The sequence below is a fragment of the Cyprinodon variegatus genome, unplaced genomic scaffold (genome assembly GCF_000732505.1).
Source record: "Cyprinodon variegatus isolate N-32 unplaced genomic scaffold, C_variegatus-1.0 Scaffold427, whole genome shotgun sequence".
NCBI lineage: Eukaryota > Metazoa > Chordata > Actinopteri > Cyprinodontiformes > Cyprinodontidae > Cyprinodon > Cyprinodon variegatus.
This window is the reverse complement of record NW_015150880.1, coordinates 303,441-320,812: the sequence shown is the minus strand read 5'-3', so window position 1 is coordinate 320,812 and position 17,372 is coordinate 303,441. Positions and strand designations below refer to the sequence as shown.

Below are 17,372 nucleotides of genomic sequence, written 5' to 3'. Positions count from 1 at the left end.
TTATTTGCATGAAACACTGATTGCAAAGAGCAACTCGGAGTACAGTACTTCTGCTGTTTTTGATTAATCAGATTCTGAAAGTGTTTGCGACATTTTCGCTTGAGAGAACAGTCCTTTTTTCACAGAACCACACTGTAACAACCAACCTTTGCACATTTTTGCTTTGCTTTGACAAAATCAAAGATGGAGATGGCAATAACTACAGTATATGAAAAAAAAATCCCATTGTAATATCTTTTAGGCCTTGAAAATAGCTCTATTTGAATGGTAAAAAAGAGAATATGTTGACAAAGGCTGACCTTTCCAGACATCATCAAACAGAGGCTAAAAATCTGCCCTAAAGCAGGATCACATCGGATAACATCAGACAACTATCTATTGGGCTGAAAACCCCAGACTTTACATCATATTTAGTAATTTAAGTCATAAAGTTGTAGTGATTGGAAAAATAAAGCTTGACTGAGAAATGCCGGTGGCTGGAGAATTGGATGTTTGCCTTTTAAAAAAATCCTGTTTCTGTATTGGCTACCAGAAGAGAAACTTGTTAAATCTTGTAAAGCCGACTCCCTGAACTGAACAGTCGTGATTAAAAAAATATGTGATGTGAAGTTGTTTACAGAACATTTATGCCAATGTTATCATAAAACTATAATAACTGATGAGAGAGACATTCACTTCGCATTTAATTCGGCCAACAGACATGTGTAACTGCTATTAAATGAGAGGAAAAAAAACTACCAGAAAGCCCAAACCTATAAAATAATTTAAGGTAAGTTTGGAATGGACAGCAAACACTATTTTTGTGCGATTACAACAACGCACCACCATCTGTGTTCCATGAAGACAAACCTTCTCACTTAAAACTATTTGGTGAAACAAATTGAACTGACCTCTGTTATGACCTCTGCGAGAAATATTACACACATCTCACTTTAAAAACACGGGTCAGGGGAAAAAAATTTAAAAAAGCTAAAACAAAATGATGTCTGATGTCTTTTTTATCACAACGTCCCTATAATCCCTGATAACAATCTAGAGAGTCGGCACATAAATCTACACGGTAACGGTTTGTGTTACCAGTTATAATTACGTCTAAATGCAGAATTTATTTTGAAAGGCGAGAGCTAAAAAAGTAAAAATGAGTAATATTCCATTACATGTGTTGTCTCTTTGTTGAAAGCTGTTAGACACAGTAGGCCAAAGATAATGTACAAACTACTGTTAAGTTATCCCAAAATCTGGAATAGGAATGGAAAAAAGTGTAAAAAGAAACATATAAAGAAACCTCAATTAAAGTTTTCAACAAGCCATAAATGGTACAGAAAAAAAAAAGTGGAAGAAAGTGATGGAACAAAAACTGGACTGCTCGCTTTCATGCTATGTGTGAAGAAAAATTTGCACTGTAAATCCCCCTGCTCATCGTGAAGCACAGAAGTGGCAGCATCATGCTGTGGAGATGGTATTCATCAGAAGGAACATGAAAGCTTGTTAGAGCCGATAGAAAATAGATGGAGCTAATTCTATTACAATCCTGTTAGAAGGGTTCCTGCTAGGAGCAAACAGGCAGAAACATAACTGAGTGGCTGTTCGTGTTTTTAAATGTAAGGCTGCGACTAATGCAGATTTTGCAAATCAATTAATCTGTCGATTATTTTTTCGATTAATCAATTCATAATCGGATAGCCAAAGGTTCCTTAAAGAAGACTTTTTATGAAATTAAACCATATGAAACTCAACTTTTATGGAGTTATGGATAGAGCATATTGACAGACGAAAACATCTTTTTATCTTAAATGCAAAGTTGTTCATATATATTTTTTACAATATTGATATACTTACTGCTCTAAGTGAGTCAGCTGAAGGCACATTTTACAGTCTCTATACTCCATATAACTATTAATAGATTACTGAATTAGTTGACGATTATTTAAATAATTGATTAATCACGATTAATCCGATTAATTGTTTCAGCCCTATTTAAATGTCTTAGAAATTAAGACTCCAACTAGTTTGAATCCAATCTTTGCAAAGACTTCAACAATACTGATCGCATATGCACTTAATCTGACTTGCATGAAGCTTTTTTCAATAATAGTTGGGTAAAAATCTTAGACTTCAGATGTGGTGGTGCCTCTACTGACTCAAATCTTCTCTGAAATCTTGCAGAAATATTTAAACTATTTCCATTTCCATTTTACTTCAAAAATTTGTACCATCTTGTGTTGTTCTGTCTCAAACGATAACAAAAAATAGAATAAAGTTTGCTGATATTTTTCCTTAAGAGAGTAAAACCATGAAAAAAGCAAGTTTATAAAGATTAGGCAAAGAAACAGAATGAAATGAACAGTATATTTGAAGAAACATTAAGCCCCAAAGAGAAAAAAATAAATGAGCTCAAAGATTTATTTCTTTAAATCAAATAAATTCTGATTTACAGTTTGGTCATATGATGTAAAAAAAAAAAACCAACAGCATGAAAGATCAGCTTCCAAGCAGCTGCTTCTACATGAAAATAATCTGCAGCTTATCCATGACATGAACTGGGTGGAGCCGCCATGAACCTGGGCTAATTGTTTCAAATCAAAGCCAGTGTTGGGATCAGACTAGCAGCGCCTCTGATTCAGGCTTGACATGCCAGGAAAAGGTCAAAGCTTGTTATAATAAAAAAAAAAAAAAAAAAACTCTTCTAGTTCCATAGAGACCAGGAGAGATTTACTTCTTTTCTACACTATTTGACTAAGCTGTCAATCCAGTGGTCTGCTGGAAGTTGCATTTACGTCAATGGTAATAAACTGTGAGGTCAAAGCTTGGAGATTGCTACTGTCGCAGTTTTGACCTGGTTGGAAAGATCTGATCTGCCAAAAGAAGCAAACAACTGGATTTGCCTATTTTCACTATTTGTACAAAGATAAGAACTGAAGCTTTGACACATGCTTCCATTCTTCCTTTTATTGTGGATGGAAGAATAATAACAAGAGGAAGAAAAAAAATACATATTTTTATTTTTACAACATTAGAGGAAAAGATAAGATGAAGGAAAAAAAACATCTTGTCAATTTTGTTCTGCTACCATAGTTCCCAGATCTTTGACTGGGTAATAACAAAATCCTCCCAGTGTACACAGGACTGTTAATCACCAGACATCCCTCGCCTACTGCTTTTTCAAGGCCTGTTTGACTTTAAGTAAACATGTGCAGGAAATGTATTCAGTGGCTCTAAACATTTATATGGGGGCCTTGTGGTTCAAACAGTTTCATGGTCAGCAAATATTTCAAGAAGGTGCTTAGAGAGCCATTTGTTAAACACACGATAATAGGATATGACAATGCATTGCATGCTAGCAGGGCTGTATCATGGAGCTCTTAGTTTCCATACTCACTATCTGTCTCGTTGACAGACAGCGTAAGATAATGCTGGATCCCAATCTGATGAAAACAAATGTCTGTAAGATGTAATACAGGGGCTGACGTTTCGTAAGCTCTACTGAGTGACCTAATTCTGTGTTCGGCGCTGTATCCACTGATACAGGTATGAGTGGAAAGAATGAGAATCCGAGGCTGAGCATAAAAAAGAGAAAGGATCATCTAAAATATGGCCTAAACAAAAGCTTTCACTCAGTTTTTTTTTTTAAATGCATTAGGGGATTTTTTTCACTGAGCCAATAAGTAAGCACTCATCTCTTCCTTGTAGTATCTCCAAATTCATCTAGAAGGTATATCCTCTGCTAATCTCATCTCAGCGCTGTTAAGTGCTGCTCCCTCTGCAATCCATACCAGTCATAATCTGTTGTTTTGTTTGCTCCTCACTTTGTTTGCCTTTTCGTTGCTAATTTCTATGTGAGCAGTCAATAACATCCACAGATTTGGCCTTTATGGACGCCATTCTTTGCAACTGTATGATAATAAACCGCATCAGTGATTCACTGACTCATAGAGGTAATTAGAACAGGACACATTTCTTATACTTTGCTATTACCTTACAAAAGTACAGTTGCATTTGTGGTTGTTTTCACCATTTTGTCACATTTTTGCTTTATAAATCGACTTTACTTTCCCTGATGAAAAAAGTTGCACATAGCATAATGCTGCTACTACTGTGTTTCACAGTTTGGATAGCATATTCAGATTAATATGCATTATTAGTTTTGTTTTTTTTAGCTTAATTTGACCTATCAAATTTTTTTCTGGTAAATATACAGCATTAGGGGTGTGGCGGCCTAGTGGTTAGGGCATAGGGCATGGAATCCTGAGGTTGTGAGTTTAAAACCCACTCCCACTAATAGCTACTCTGGCTCTCTGAGCAAGACCCTTAACCCCTGACTGCTCCCCAGGCACCCCTATGATGGCAGTCCACTGATCCCCGAGGGGATTGGTTAAACGCAAAGGTCAATTTCTCCAATGTGAGATCAATAAAGTTCAAATATTTTTAGCATTTGGTGCATATTGATGCTCCATGATGGCTGTTGTTCCCAAAAAATTTGTTACGTAACTTAAAGGGTTGGATTCCCCACTGAATGAGACATAGTTTATGAAAGTAAAGTAAGTAATTTTTCAAATATAAACCACAATGAAGAAAAAAATATTTATCAATCGAATTTGGGAGGAAAAAGAAGAGATTTTTAAGCCGTATAGCACAGCCCTAATCCCTCATATTTAACCTAGAGTGGTGGAAATGGCCTGGCTTTACCATTAACTCTATGACTTCTTAATCCGCTGGTCCAAAGTTGTCTGCAATCAGATTGTTAAACACAGAGGGAGTCTGTTTAATTTTGTGTTAGTGCATCGTTGCCAGTTACTTTGGTAAAACCTGGAAGTTACAGGTTTAGCACCCCTACTGGCTACAAGTTACACGGTGTTACTTTAAGACAAAGTATATCAACTTTTATTTGGATTATATCAAAGGGGGCAGAGAGGAATAACAGACCCTGCAGCTCACAATAATACAGTATTATGTATTGATCTATCATGAAATAAAAAAATTCACTTCTTACAGTCGGAACTAGGGCTGCAACTAATGATTATTTTGCTAATCGATTTATTTGTTGATTATCTTTTAGATTAATCAATTAATTGGATTGCTTTGGATGGCCAAAGGTTCCTTAAAGATGATTTTTTACTAAATTAAAGCAGGTGAAACTAAAACTTTTCCACTTGAGGAGTTCTGGATAGAGCATATTCATTTACGAATTTCTTTTTAACCTTAAATGCAAAATGTTAAATATCTTTTTTTACAGTTTTGGTATAATAACTGCTCTAGGTGGTTTTGCTCTCTCAGCTAAAGACATGTTTTAGAGTCTCTATACTCTATTTAACAATTTATTGATTACTGAATTAGTTGACAATTATTTCAATAATTGATTAATCAATTATGTGTTTCAGTCCTAATCAGAGCATTATTGAAACTGTAAAAATCAAGATACTTCAATGTTTTGGATAGATGCTTTATTCTTAGGATAAACTTATTTTTGATCAATTGAAATATTAACTGGCTCCATCAGTGATGGATAGAAGCAGAGCGCTTAATGTGAGATTTCTGCTACGACTGCTGTTCTGCTTCACCAAATCATCATGAGCTGAGAGAAAAAAAAAAAAAAAGAGGAAAAATTAACCTCAGGCTTTTCAAGAAGATGTACGCCAGGACTTCATTTCCTCTGCACATCTTGCTGCACTCATCAGTTTTATATAGAACACACTAGTCCCAAGTCAACATCAGTAAAAATGAAACGGTGCATGATAATGATGTTCCCTGACCTCTTTTAGACCGTCAGTATAATCCATGATGCTGCTGTCTTACCTCCCATCATGTCTCACAGCTGTATTTAACTTAACAGCAAGTAAAATCGAACCATAAATGTAAGGTCCCAAGCCGATACGGTTTGATAAATGGGAGATGCCATCCCTCACTTTATTCCACAGATAAAAATACTGAAGAGAACTATATAAAGTGCTTTTTATGGGTTTATGGAGAAACAAAAATATGTTTCATTGTTTGTTTTTCTCTCCAGCATCTCAAGAGCATTCGGAAAGAGAACATCTGCAAACTCTCACCCTTTTGACACTACATGGAAATGATGCTTGGGAAATATTTCATAGTCTCAATGGTGAACTCCCGAATGCCCAATGAAAGAAAACAAAACAATAAAATACCATTTGGCTGACTGCTCCCTAGCTCTATGCAAAAAGGTTAGGCCAACCAACTCCTGAGAATATTTGCCCCACCTAATATATATTCTTGGGTTCTGCTGTCAGGAAAAAATAAATGTATAATGAAGAAGACATAACTCAGGTAACGGGGCTGTTGGTTGTTTATTTGGAATATATATAACATCTGGTTTATTGATAAACATGTAAGAAAAAGGAAAACCAAACTTTCTTTACCAAATATTGAAAATCTATATTAAAGGTTTGTTCCAAAAAAGTTGAAAAACAACCAACTGGACTTTGTTTTCAAGTTTGAAGTCGTTTCTCTTCCCATCCAGGAAGCTTTTTCAATTCAAAATGTCTGAATTAGAGTTGAGTTCAAGGCTTTATAAAGTGGACCAACAGCATATATTAAAGGTTGTATATTAAGTAGGTTTGTTGCATGACACAAAATGCAGCTGCATCCTACAGTTTGGATCGACTGTGCGGTGAAGATGCTGACACCCTGCAGGAAACTCTAAACGTCTCCACGGCCCAGTGACCCCAAAACTGTTTCACACAATATAGGTTAGGCTGCAAAGCAGCTTTGAGATCCCATGTTGCTATCAGCTTCAAGTCTCCTTTAGGAACCTGCCTATAATAGCTCTGCTATGATAAGGTCTAATGATGGAAATGGGGCTAAAATTGCTACAACTAAGAACAGTTAAACATTTATATAAAAAAATGAACATTTCAATTCATTTCCTATGTTTGGTAACTAATTTCGAATATCTAAACACACCTAGCCATCAAGTTAACTCAGATTGACATAAGGAGAAACACAGAGTTGTGAGATATTTGTATGAGAAGCAAAACCTTCATGTGACCCTTGGTGTCTAATGGGGTCCTCCTTAATGCTAAGCTTGGAAGTGGCTTTTAATAACGGGTGGCATCTCATTTACCTGGGAGATATGGGCTGGGTGTGCGCTAAGTAGGGGTGTGCATAATAATCGTCATGACGACGGATCGCGATTCTAATTTTTGTGATCTACTGCATCGATTCTTGATGCCAAGTATCTTTTCTTAATTAACAAAAAGGAATAAATAAAATACATGAATGGTTGACACACATCAGCCAGAAACAAGTGGAATTCAACTTTCAGTCCAGTAGATGTCGCTGCGGATACTGCGACGAATCATTCATAAACAAAGCATGGAGCAGACTGAGAAAATTAGGAATAGAAAAGCCCAGCTCCATCACATTCCAAGTCAGATGTTTGGATGCATTTTGGCTTCAAAAACAAAGAATGTAAAGACGAAATATATATAATGCACGTAATTTGCAAAAGGGGAAATGTCAAACATTTGAATGTTTCCATTTCATTGGTTTAAAGGACCACTGAGGCCATGTTAACAGCACTGTTACTTTAAATTTTATAAATCCTAAGCACTTTTTGTCGGTGTGTCCACTCCAGTAATAGTAAGATTTGTGTCCAGTATTTGTTTTCATGGCAATACCTTCAAAAGTTGTTTCAATAAATATAGCTATGTATGAATTCAGTTGCGTTCAGTTATGTATCAATTAAAGTCACTATCCAGATCATACACAGCCAGTCAGCCACTGGTAATAGTTGTATTTTTTTCTTACAGTGTTCAGCGAAAATATCGCAGTGCATCGCGATGCATCGCAATATTTCACGTATCGTGGTGCATCGTGATAGAATCGCATTGTGGCATGTGAATCGTGTTTGGAATCGAATCGTGACTTCTTTGGCAATACCCCATCCCTAGCGCTAAGCACTTTGGAAAACATTTTTATTCATTTTTTGTTAGGTTTTCATGTACAAATTGTAATTTTGCCCCAAGCAAAAGTTTACACTCTTACATTTTCTTATTTCATAATTCACCCTAAAGGTGGATTAATCTGAATCACAGAAATTACTTTAAACACACTTTTTTGTAATAATTTTCTCTGCATAAATATACACTAAAAACTGCTTTTCAGCCATTATTTATTTGTGATTTGCAGTCGTTTCTAATGCTGATCTAAAAGCAGATTTATGTTGGGGGGCCCAGAGGAGGGATCTGGCCCCTGGCCCACTCTGAGCAGACTAAGTTAATCAGAACTATTTAATTAGGATCCAAACCCACTGATGATGCCGACTTACCGCTATTCGGGTGGACATCTTCTGCTCGCCCTCTGCGCCCCTCTGCTCCCCATTGGCCCTGCTGTAGTCCGGAGGTTGCTGGTTCGATCCCCGGCTCCCTTTGGTTTTTCGGTTCCCTGGACCCTGTTGGACGATGTTGAGGAGGTGCAGGGTGTTTTCGTGCTCCCGGTCGGAGCTCTCAGCCTGGCCCCTCTGGTAGCGGTTCTCACAAGTGGAGTGATGCCTCCTGCACAGCTCTATGCGGGCGCGCAGACGCTCCACGATGGCGTTGTGCAGCGGAGGGACCGCGGAGCCTCCTCGGGAGGTGGCCAGCATCGGGCCGTTGCCCACCACCCCACCGGGCATGGCTCCTAACCCTACACCCAGCATGGGCACGAAGGTTCCTGCAGCAGCAGACTGAGCGGGAGTCGCCTCTCCCATGCCCGCTGCTCCTTCCCAAGTTTGGAAAAAGCTGAGATGCTCTCAGCAGGAACAAGAAAACAATATGCAAAGTCTTTATATATTCTATTTAACATTTATTTTATTTGAACTAATTAACACTTTCCTCCCCATGTGATGACAGCTTGTTAAATACCTAAATAAGGTGTTATCCAAATGTGCGTAAAGGAAAAAGTCTCCAAGTTGCGCGGTTCTATTATCTGTAAGGATAAAAATGATTTCCACACATGAAAGGAGTCGCGGGGGTCACAACTGGAATGAATGCTCTCTGCATTCACTATGAATCCCTCAGATGATTCAAACCCACGGCACGCACAACTTCACTTCAACCATCCCTGCTCCATTGTCGGCCCAAATGCGTGCGTTCCAGACGCTCAGCGGCCCAAAGAGTGCGACTATTGGAGCAGCCTGGTGATATGGGAGTGAGCAGTTGGTCCCCAGAGCGAGAGAATGAAGCATACAAAGACATTAAATCCAGCAAACTTCAAGACTCACGGCATTGTTTGGAAATGAGTCCTTTCTCTCTTTGTTTCTCCGACTCCATCCAGAGGAATAATCTGATCACAAAACAACCAGGAGGATCAAACGCGTGGAGCAGCTATAGTAACCGTCTCAATAGTCCATTGACAATCATTTGTGTGGCAGAGCGAGGCAGCAGCACTGCTACTTTACACAGACCCTCATTGTATGAATATTCCTCTTCTTACATGATGCACTCCTATGGATGAAGCCAAATGCACACTCTAGTGGAGGAGAAGAGAACTATCCTTCAAGGAATGCACCATGTCAGAGAGAAATTAATCTCATTAATGTTCCTCAAACATAACTAATTCAGTAGCTGATGGAAAAAGTACAGCTTGGTGGGAAATCGTCTTGGGTTTCTAACTCTGCTTAATGGGTCCAAACAAAGCAGCGGAAAAAAAGATGCAGGGTTTTCAAAATTATTTAAAATAAATTCTGAAAAGTATGGTATGCTTCACTAAATAAAATCCACTGCTGACATCTATCCTTATAATAAATAGGTTCTATCCTAACTAATATCTTATTACTGCATTTTCAGAACTGCTTCATAATTTTTAGATGATCAAAATCAAAAATCTAAATTGAATACCTGGCAAAGAAAACCTAATACAAAAGGTATTTCCAGCTAATATGGTATTTTTCAGGAGAAAAAAGCAATGGGAATCTGTGTTATAGAGATGTGACAGTCATCAGGAGTGTTAGGTACTGCCAGAGCACAGAAATCAGGGAATTACTTTAACAAAGGATCAAAATGGCAAAGCAAAGCATGGGTCTAAAAATCTCTAGACACAACAGATAATGCAGAGTCAGTCTTTAACAGGTTATAGGGTCATTTCGATGGTTTGGGGATTCAAGTAAACCTCAACCAGATCAATCAGCGGTCGAGTGGCGGCCTCATGGTTAGGGCATAGAGCTTGGAATCCTGACATTCTGAGTTTGAGCTCTCAGAGCAAGACCCTTAACCCCTGATCAGGCCCCACAATGGAGGCCCACTGCTCCCCAAGGGGATGGGTTAAATGCAGAGGTAAATTTCTTCAACGTGAGATCAATAAAGTTCAATTATTATATATTCTTTATCATTATCAGCCAAAAAAAAAAAAGAAAACTTGAATTAGAGGTAAATGTGTGAAAGGTTGATAGTTAAGATTTTAGCAACATTATCTTTCAAAGTTGAGAATAACTTTTTTATTTTTTATTTTCTGTGCATATTTTGTCAAATGCCATTCGCTAGACATATCCTGAAGACTCATATATTTATTACATTTATCCATCAGCATAATGCATTTATTGCATATTTCTATTATTGACGTAGGACATTTAGCAGCTACAACTATTTCTAACATCTTTCATTATCAACTATAAATGGTTTGTCCTCAACTGGAATAGAAATCAGTTATTGTGGTCTCAATAAAAATGATTTCTTTTTTATGTGATCAAAGGTGTCCTTAATTATTTTCATTTCAAAATGTTATCATCATTTTTGCAGTTGAAGAAAAATCTTGCAGGGGACAGGTAGTCTCAAATTTGATCAACATTTTAAACAGTGTATTTTCATCAATTGTTGCACCACAGATTTTGTCTCTATTACCAGAAATTTAGTTCATTTGTTTAAATGTGTTAAAGTGTAAAAAAGCAACAAACGCTTTTGTGTTACCTTGCAAGAAACAGACAGCTTTATAATCACTCAATGTGCCTGTCTACACAAGAAACATACAGCAGTATCTGTGCATTCAGAATCTGTAGGAAAATATGTGCAGCAACATAGCCAGAAAACAGAAACAAAATAAAGAAATGTTTAACCAAAAAAGCTAAGAAAAAGGAAAAAAAAAAAACTAGTATAGCAATATGCAAAGAAAAACTTAACGCTAGATTTGGATTGTGGAAAATAACTTTTGAAAAGGTCTGAATAGATTTTAGCTTTATGTCCCCTAAATTATGTCTTCCACCCCATGCATGAAGCTGTTGCAGAACTGGAAACCTTCTTCAGTGACAGACTGCTGCACTATCACAGATCCTTCCTCCCAGCATCGGTTATAACCATCACTGTTCCCAGCAGCCTAAATAAGTTGTTACATTTATGCTGATTTTGCACAGTTTCTACCTCAGTCAGTGTCATTTTGCACATCTCTGGTGTTGCTATTTTTCACATATCCATTATTGTAAAAATGTCCTCAGCCATTATTGATTTTTATTCTCCAGATATAGAGTATTCATACTGTATAAACACCTTACAGTTATTTTTTTATCTGTTATTTTTATACACTTTTTTAAGGTCCACATTGTGTGACCCCTTCTGCTATAACCTTTATTGTCCCGCAATGGGGGAAACCAATGTGGGACAATAAAGGGCTTTTCTATTCTATTCTATTCTATTCTATTCTATTCTATTCTATTCTAATTCCATTCTACATATTATGTTATTTTGTTAAGTGAGCAACACCTAAAAAAATTAAATAAAACATAACTAGCTTCATCATTATAAAACACCAGCCAACACTAACATTATGCAGTTTCACTATGCCATAACAGAGGGGAAGCTGATTCAAATTTTGTCATGCAGTTGGTTTAGATTTAGAAAGTTCCCCAATGAGAGTATGCTAAAAATCATATAACAGATAAATGGTGTTGTTTGTTTGTTAAAAATTCAAACCATGTAAAACTGATCCCTTCCCAGATACAAACACTTGATAGGAGTTTACAAAGTAAAAGCACCAGGAACAAAATGCCACTATTTTAACACCATTTTTATTTTAGCATAATTTTATTTCCTAAAAGTCGTTTAGGTGCATAGTGGAGTTGTTGTTTGTTTGTTTTTTTTGTTGTTTTTTTTAAAAGAAAAAAAAAAAAGCAAATTCAACTAAGAAAAACTAGTATTTTACTTATGTGGAAAAAAAACGGCAAATATGTTTCTAAAATTACTTTCATTCTAAAAAGTCCACCTGAAACAGACAGGGATACATCTGTAAAAATATTTATAATCCTTAAAAACATTGGCCTCTGTATTGATTTAAAGTATGAGTGATGCAACAGTATATGTCATCATCTTGAATAAAAAAAAAAATGGCCTCTTTTGCAGTAATAATATGATTCATGTGATAATATCTGCACCCATTATACCTCCAATCCAAGGAGGTAATCAATTGATATAGGAATGAAATGTTCTTTATTTTAATTAAGATTATATCACCTTTTAATATATATGTCAAGATGATTCCTGCATGTAAGAATATGACATGAAATTTTGGCCACTAAGCCCTGACCAATACAGCCTTTCTACAGAGAAAAAGAGAATCTCTAATGTTAAAAGGAAGCAATAGTGACATCTGGAGGTTAGAGCTTTAATAACATCAGTCAGACACAATCTACATGTCAATTTGTTGTATAGTAATTATGTTGGATAGAAAAATGCTTTTCTGTCCATTCAATACAAATGTGAACAGGTAGGTAAGCTAAACTGGTACTTTAAGGTAACAGATGAGACTAAGGTTGAATTTTCCTGCACAAATATCTCAGATTTTAAATGCCAGGAACCTGAATAAAGATCTGGTAAACAGAAAAAATATGAAAATGTGTATTTTTTGTTTTTTTATTGGAAAAATGATTGATGAGCCAAAATATTTGCGCTAGCTAAGGGAGAAAGTGTTAGTCATACATCAGGAGTGAAGGAAATCATTGTGGCACTTATGGCTTAAAAAGGAAAACAAAAATGTATATATATATATATATATATATATATATATATATATATATATATATATATATATATATATATATATATATATAGTTGCATATCCATGAATGAAATAATAAATAACAGAATGAATCAGTGTGACACTATGGTTGAGCAACATTTTCTGAGGAGATAATGTGTGAGCAGATTCTGAATATCAAAAACTCAACGAAACGGTACAACTTTACCACCGGAGTTTAAATCCTTGATTTATTTTATTTCCACAGTTTAAGTCTACCATAATATTGGAATGACAAAGTACAAGGTACTTGTGTATCCCAAATAAACTGTACCACATTGCAATCACACTTGCATAACTTCTCAAACTCTGTAAAAAAAAGGTGAAGATATTCATTAATGTTAGTAGAGGGCATTTTTTCCCCCACTTTTTTTTTCTTTTTTTATCCACAATTACCAACTGCAAAACACACAATAAATTAATAAGTTAACACACAAGCAGTCTCCGAATGCTTTACAGTAGTAGCAACGACAGTGGTTTTAAAGAAAAGATCTTTATCAGTACAGTACGTCATCAGTCTGACAGCAGATCAAAGCGTTTTCAGTCTCGCGCCTGCCAGGCTGTCACCGAATATAACCCAGCTCGCAATCCACCACAACACGTACACAGCTCCCCTGCTTGCAGCGAGCATCTCCAGATAATAAATTACATCTCCCCTTCACTTCAACAGACAGGTAGACGGGCTCCTCTTCTTCAATCTTTTCTCCCCTCTTTGTAAATCACAGTTCATCTGGTTTTGCAGCATGGCATACATACAGCTAGCAAAAGCCGGTGTGGAAATTTAAAGCTGAATCAAATACATTTTTTTTTTTGCTTAAATTAGCCTGATCTTCTCCGGCTGCACACAACACTAGGTTACATTGATCAATAATAATAGTAATAAAAATGATTAAAAAGATTTTTGAAAAAAACATCAAGTGTAAAAAAACAGAAGTAATTGACAACACATCCCAGCACTGCATGGCTCTAATATTCCTATTAGGTGGTTCCAGCCCACAATGAAATACTGGACTTCACTTCAGTTAGAAACTGATCACTCAGTTGTTCTAAATACAATGTGGTCCTTGTTTGAGAATTAGGATTAATCTAAACTCCTGAATATTTCAGAATCTATATTATATAAAAAAAATAAAAATATAAGGCAAATTAGACAAAAAATGAAGCATTGAAATACACTTCTCCATTTTAAGCTTTTATCATTAGTGATGAGTTTCCATGTTAATCAATGTAGCTTGTTTTAAACCACACGAGTGCAAAGGATTTCAAACCAAAGATGCACTTAATATGTCAATAATTTATACATAACTAATGCTAAGAGACGTAGTGTGGGAAGGTTAAACCTAACAATGCAGTATCTGCTTGACATATCTACAAACCTTGTGAAATGGAGCACCTCCTGCTCTATTTTTACTCCTATCTGCTAAGGTAGATGGGAGTAAAGTGTATAGTTATACGGAGCTGTTTTTAAATATTCTTTAAAGGGCAAACTTACTCTAAAAGGGAAGAAGCAACACAAACCTTAGGAGAAATAAGACATCACATTTCGTGTCTGTGACGTAACAGAGCTTCAGCAGAGAGTAAAGTTAAATAAAATAAATGTTTGCGAGGATGATTCTCTAGGTAATATAACGCTTTTTTATATTTTATTTGTTTTCTTTTTGTTTTATCAGTTTGTAAAAGCCCCCATCGCCCCAAAAAACATACTGTAAACAACAACCGTGTGTACTTACACTCAATATTTAGCCTCAGTTGTGGCTTATATGTCAGAGAATTTAATTAATTCGACATTTTTGATATATTATTGTGGTGGAGTTTAACCTTCAAAATGACTGATTATGAGGAGAAAAGTAAGACGGTTACAGACTCTGCATTAGCCTACTCTGGGAACAAAGCTTTTAGGAGGAATATAGCGAAGCATGCTCGTGCACATCAGAGTTACAGTTCTGGGAAGAGTTGGAGCAGAAATTGTAATATCTATCTAAATGCAGTGCCTTCGTTTTTGAAATACAAATTTGAAATACTGTCTTTTTAATCTCTCTCTGTAGGGTGCCAGTTCGTTAGCTCTTCAGTTTGCTGCTCTCATGCAGCATTTAGCCTTAGACGGAATCTTGCTGGAAAGGAAATCCTGTATAAATGTGTTTTATATCCCCTTTGAATTAAAAGAATACGTAAAAAAAAACTATAATTCTTTTCACTCCGCCTACTTTTCATCATTCGTTTCATTTGAACATGAATAACTCTATAGAAATATAGGAATAATTGGACTGTCATCCAATTGTGAGTCTGACAGCTCCCTAATCTTGTCCTGTTTCCTACCTAATTGAAACTGAGGCAACAGTGCAGTTATCATTATAGGCAATCTTGACACGAGGCCTTTGCATATTTGAACGGCGGTATTTCCGTCTCCCCTTTCCTCCTGCTAGACATGCACTGCTAAGCTGAAATGATTGCCTGCAGTGAAAATGATCTTCCCCTTACTGCTACGGCAAAACTCAGCCCAAATGACAGCTTGAAGTTGAAAAAAAGAAGAGAAAGCGTGCCCAAATTGGAGAACATCTTGTCATTCCTGAGACCTGTGTGTCCTGTCACAGTATAGTTATCCACCAGTTAGCCAGTGCTGCCGCCCGGAGCAAACCACCATCTGGATGCGACTGAAAGGGAAATCTGCTAAGCCGTGGTGGGACAGGTTTAATTATGGAATATATCTAAAAGGACTGAAGAGACAATGATATTTTTATACACTCCAAGAGTCTGTTTTTGAAGCTTTGGCAGCTTGCTTTTACCTGTAGAGCCTGATATCCCGTCCTGCATGCTAGCAGTGTACTTCAGCAGTAATCATCACAGAGACAACAGGCATTGAATATATATATGGCTTTTTTGCCCTCCAAAAAATAAGTCTTAAGTAAGTCCAAATGTTTTTCTTTGTTGAATCCAAGCATCCTCTTGAGTTCAGTTCTCGTTTGTTTCTTTTTAACAAGTCAGTGTCAGGATTTGACCCCCTTGACAGGTTCAGCTGACTGCCGCACGTCGGTCCACTCCTGCATCGTGTTTTGAAGTGCCTGGGTCTTTTCCTTGTCCACTTGCACGTAGTCCACCTTCTCATCAGACGTCACAGACGATGTGGAGGGCTGGGGAGGGATTAAAAAGCTGTGATTAGGATTTCTATTTGCAGGGTTAATAGAAAATCTATTTACTCTTGTATTCATTTAGTCTACGAGTGCCTTTTAATGGTATTAATAGTGAGTTAAGACTTTAATGTATTTTACTGAGATTTAAATGGAAAACCAACACAAAGTAACCCATGATTCTAAAGTGGAAAGAAATAAAAAATGCTTTGTATAATAATAATAATACTAATATTATTTTCTGCAACAGGCAGGTTGGAGATTAATCTATGGAAACGTTTAAAGCATTGCTAGGATATAAAAAATAAAAAAAAGAGTATAAAAGTTTCACAGTGCTCTTTGCATTCTATCTGTAGCCAATCATCTACTTTTATTTTCAAGGTGGGCACAAGCAGCATTCACCAGAGAAACAGCCTGACGGATCTAGCCTGGCCAGTCTGACTGATATGCTGTAAACATGGCGCCTCATCTGGATGCAACCAAAACAGATATACTCTAGTCTTTACTCTTATGGTTACAAAAAGCCTATCAGCCAAGGTGGGACAGTCCTTTCTTCAAAATTCAGCTTTTTCTTACTATGGGTTCGTCATGTGTAAAAGATATTCTACAGGTTATAACTGTTAATTATGGGTAAAAGATAATGAGATTATATCTGAAGATAACAATGAAAAATATGTATTATTTAGGGCTGCTCAGTGGCACACTGATAGTGCTACCTTGCAGCAAGAAGGTTCTGGGTTCGATTCCCGGCCTGGGGTCTTTCTGCATGGAGTTTGTATGGTATCCCTGAGCATGCGTGGGTTCTCTCTGGGTACTCCGGCTTCCTTCCACAGTCCAAAAACATGAGGTGAGTGTCCGGTTGGCCCAGTTGTGCCCCCAGGAGGCGTCAGGTGAGTGTGTGCGTGAATGGTTGTTTGTTGCCCTGCGATGGACTGGCGACCTGTCGAGGGTGTACCCCGCCTCTTGCCCGTTGACAGCTGGAGATAGGAACCAGCACCCCTTGCGACCCCACTTGGGATAAGCGTGTGTGAAAATGGATGGATGGATGAATTGTTTTCATAATATTCCCTCCAAGTTTCTGAGCACCCACTTAATGGCCCCTTTGAAAACCATTGGCCGAGCTGGGAACCTTCATGTTTAGCTGCTTTTAAAGTAGGGAACTGAGATTTGGTCACTTAGCACGGATTTCAATACCAGCTGTTCTGAACAGAGGCTTGCACTGGTCATCGCCAGAGAAACATGGTGGAGGCA

At 37.0% G+C, this 17,372-nt stretch overlaps 2 protein-coding genes across 3 annotated transcripts in view; both read right to left on the bottom strand.

The window, feature by feature from the left end:
* Positions 1 to 9,477, bottom strand: part of maml2 (mastermind like transcriptional coactivator 2) — a 63,564-nt gene extending 54,087 nt beyond the window's left edge. The window contains exon 1 of the mRNA XM_015388552.1: positions 8,288 to 9,477. Coding sequence (XP_015244038.1) covers positions 8,288 to 8,707 — 420 coding nt within the window. The 5' untranslated portion in view covers positions 8,708 to 9,477. The remainder of the gene's footprint in view (positions 1 to 8,287) is intronic.
* A 3,881-nt stretch (positions 9,478 to 13,358) lies between these two features.
* The window catches only part of gab2 (GRB2 associated binding protein 2), a 62,269-nt gene continuing 58,255 nt past the window's right edge, over positions 13,359 to 17,372 (bottom strand). For both annotated transcript variants that reach the window (XM_015388553.1, XM_015388556.1), the window contains exon 10: positions 13,359 to 16,124. In XM_015388553.1, the coding sequence (XP_015244039.1) occupies positions 15,981 to 16,124 (144 nt within the window). In that variant the 3' untranslated portion in view covers positions 13,359 to 15,980. The remainder of the gene's footprint in view (positions 16,125 to 17,372) is intronic.